Source organism: Trypanosoma equiperdum (assembly GCF_001457755.1).
Source record: "Trypanosoma equiperdum strain OVI genome assembly, contig: ctg_211, whole genome shotgun sequence".
NCBI lineage: Eukaryota > Euglenozoa > Kinetoplastea > Trypanosomatida > Trypanosomatidae > Trypanosoma > Trypanosoma equiperdum.
In genome coordinates, this window is record NW_027124101.1 from 44874 (window position 1) to 48582 (window position 3709).

General features: G+C 47.6%; 1 protein-coding gene across 1 annotated transcript; it reads left to right on the forward strand.

Moving 5' to 3' along the window:
* Window positions 1-1467: 1467 nt before the first annotated feature.
* TEOVI_000067000 (TPR-repeat-containing chaperone protein DNAJ, putative) lies at window positions 1468-3585 on the forward strand (the record flags this gene model as incomplete). The annotated part of the gene is made up of 1 exon (XM_067224042.1): window positions 1468-3585. The coding sequence occupies one exon, from the start codon at window positions 1468-1470 to the stop codon at window positions 3583-3585; it is 2118 nt and encodes a 705-aa protein (XP_067080143.1).
* Window positions 3586-3709: the final 124 nt, after the last annotated feature.

Consider the following 3709-nt stretch of genomic DNA (forward strand, 5'->3'; position numbering starts at 1 on the left):
CTGCCGATGTGAAGTACCATGTGAAGAAGTTTATTTGGTGAGTTAAGGTGCATATATACATATGTCTATATATATATATATGTATATATATATATACTGGGCAAGGCTTGATGCCGCTACTCGTCACGAAATGTTTGATCGTTAAGCGGTGTGAATGCACTTGGAGAGTGCTGCGGCTTTACACCACGCGACGAGATTTCCGTCGGAAGAGTGGTTTCGTGTTTGGAGGTTCCTCGCCGTGGCAGGTGTGATGCTTTGGGAGGTTTTTTTTTTTACTTCTCTGCTTACTCACTTATGCCCTATGTGCATTTCGAATGTTTTCTTTTCTTTCTTTGATTCCTATGGCGTGCACATTACACATTTATAAATGTTGTGCTACCGTATGGCTGTCTGAGGTTGAAGTCAACCCCCTCCCCTCCCCTACTCCCACATGCGTGCCAAAATCCTTTTCCGCATCTGTGAGTGGAGTGCTGATGGAGCACGGGCTTGAGTTTTGTGTACACTGCTTTTAGCTAGCGTTGATGGAGGGATTCGCTTTCACCAAAAACGCGCGGGAGTGGGTGCCGGAGGTTTATCTTTTCGCCAAACTGCACTCCTCATACTAACACCACTGATTTGTTTTCCAATGAGGAAGTTATGATTACATGTTTGCGGTGCTGTTCACCTGAGGCGGGTTTGGTAAGGAGGGGAGAGTTAAAAATGTGGATGAGTGAATATGGTTTGTGTGCGCGAAACGGAACGGTTAAGAGAAGACGAGATATTCCAACTTTTACTTCCTTCGTTTGCTTGTTTAGTTGTTTAATATGTTCAAACGAGCCGTTGCCTCCCTATTGCTTTCCTTCCCTCCGAGCGTACGAGATACGTCAGCGTGATTTTGTTTTTCTTTGTTTTTTACTATCCTTTCCACCACCTTGCTTCGTTAAGGTGCCTTTTGCTTGCTTGTTTGTTTTTACGTCTTTGAGAGCTTTTGTTTGTATGTGTGGACAAAAATATATATATCTCGTTTTAATAATCGTGACGTCCTTCCCTTCCTTAACTCATTCTCAACTCTTTATTCCACCTTTCGGCGTCACCCTAAAACGCCGTGACCACCATGTAAGAGGTTTAGAGCAGAGAAAAGCTGGAGAAAAGGAAGCGACGAAGCAAAGCTACAAGAAGAAAAAAGACGAAAGCACCAACAGCAACAGTAACAGCGACATCAACGAAAAGCAAAAGCAAATAATTATTGAGGACGTTCGTGTCGCACAGGGGTTGTTTGGGGTTGCGGTATATTGATATATAAACATATTTGTTGATTACCTTCCTTGCCTCAACTAGAGGCAAGGCGGTTGCATGTGTCTTCATGGCACGTTCACATTTTAAAAAATCCTTTGTTTGTCTTCTGTACTATGTCAGCTACGTTGTTCTACTTTACTTTTTTTTCCCTTACCTGAACCCTCCACCCAAAGGTGAGTTTTAGCCTCCACAATGGAGACGACATGCAAGGAGGATGTTCCTCAAGTACGTTTCCCATCACCTACTTCTTCCAAGTCGATGACGACCTCGCCGCAAAAACTGTCGATCTTGGGCGACATCACCGCCGAGCCCTTGTCTGCACGCCGTTCATTTAACGATGTGTCAAAGGTGAGGGAACCTGATGGACGCTGGTGCCGGAAGTTTCTTTCAACGTACTTCCGGTGTGAACTCTGTCAGAATGTAGTGACGGACCCTGTGCAGATTTTACCGAATGTGCTGTTGGTGTGCAGGCGATGCGCCCTCTCGAGGCGTGTGCCATCAAAGGACCTGCAAGAACTTCCAGTTAGCTTGACGAGGGCTTTTGAGGATTTGTACGAGGGACAGAGGGAAGTCCAGCTGCCGTCAGCCAGCCGAATGAGTGAGATAGGAAGGGCGAGCACAACCTCGGATGAAGCCATATGCAAGAGAAGAATGGTACGAGTGAAGCGCCCGGATGCGGTGCAGGAGGGTAGTGACCATAGTCAAACTTTCCCGCTAGCAGCTTCTATTAACGGTACACTGAATGCCTCAGGGCGGTCATCAGTGCCTCTTCTACTTAACAAGGCGCTGTGCGAACTGGAAAACAAAGAATACTGTATGCGGGTAGAAATAGAGTCTGCTGAGGCTTCTGGTGCACTGGAGCTGAAGAAGAGCTACAACTCCGATATGCGAAAGATAACCGCACGCAGCTGCGGGACCAGCAAAACATTGAAAACGGACGCAGATCAAAAGTATGAACAGGCTGAATATACCCTGGCGCTGGAGCTGTACACGAAGGCAATTGAGCTTCAGCCCCGTGATCGCCTCACTCGTCTTACCGCTTTGTATGGAAACAGGAGTTCTGCCTACTTCATGGCCATGCGGTATGCTGAGTGTATAGCGGATTGCATGAAGGTGGTTGAGCTGGACCCGAACAATGTGAAATTGTTCGCTCGTGCAGCAAAGGCTGCAGCCATCATGGGTGACCTCACCGCGGCTGTGTCCCACATGGAATCGATTCCGGAGGAACGTGTTACACCCAATATCATTAGTGAAAGGGAAAAGTATAAAAATGGACTCGACACGTACAAACGCGCTGAGTCATCCTTTGGAAAATCTGATAGTGACGATGCTTGGCAGATGCTTGTTGCCCAATTCAGTGACACCATCTTTTTTCGCATCCGCTACGCTGAGTCGTTGCAAAACCAGAAACGATTTTTGAAGGCAGTTGAGGTGCTTGACGTCGTTCCGCAGGAACGCAGGACCCCCAAACTCCTGTACATTATGGCTGCTTGTCTTTTTATGTGCGGGTTTGAACACTTTGATAAGGCACGCACTTGTTTAGAGGATGTCCAGCAATTGGACGAAAACTGTGCCCAGTTGTTGAAGGTCCTGAATATAGTAGATGAGGGCAAGCAGAAGGGGAACCAGTACTTCCAGCAGAAGAAGTTTGTAGCTGCTATGGAGCACTACACTACAGCCATCGGCGCTGCGGTAAACAACAATCAGATATTGCGCATCCTCTACTGCAATCGAGCTGCGTCCTACAAGGAAGTAGGAAAATATCGTGAAGCCATTGAAGATTGTACCAGAACCATTCAGCTCGACCCAGCCTTCTCTAAGGCTTACGCGAGGCGTGCGCGGTGCCATCAGGCACTTAGTGACTTTGCTTCTGCTATCCGTGATTTCAAGGCGGCGATAAAGTACGATCCGAACGATCAGGAGTTGCCACGGGAGCTCCGGAGTTGCGAGCAGAGCATGGCGAAGGAAGGCGAACGTGAGAGGGACTATTACTACGTTCTGGGCGTCAGTCGTAATGCTACCGAACGCGAAATTAAGGCAAGGTATCGTGAACTCTCACTCCGCTGGCATCCGGATAAATGCATGTCACTCCCAGAAGAGGAGCGTGTGGTTGCGGAGCGCAAGTTTAAGATTATTGTGGAGGCGCACACGACGCTTATCGATGCCGTAAAGCGGCGGGACTACGACCTTAAAATGGAGAAGGAACGGCTGACGCGAAGTGGCGGATTCGGTGGATTTAATGGTTACAGTTCAGAAACGTTCCGTGGGCATTCTAATCGTTTCCGTCAAGGCAGTAGTGGATTTTGGTGAGTGAAGTGCACTGCGTAGCACGTGAATATGCCTTGCAGGTAGTGCAAATGTGTGTGTTAGTTTGGAAGAAGCGGCAGGTATTTTCCTTGCCGTTACCGATAGGAGGCCAAAATAACAAAAAAAA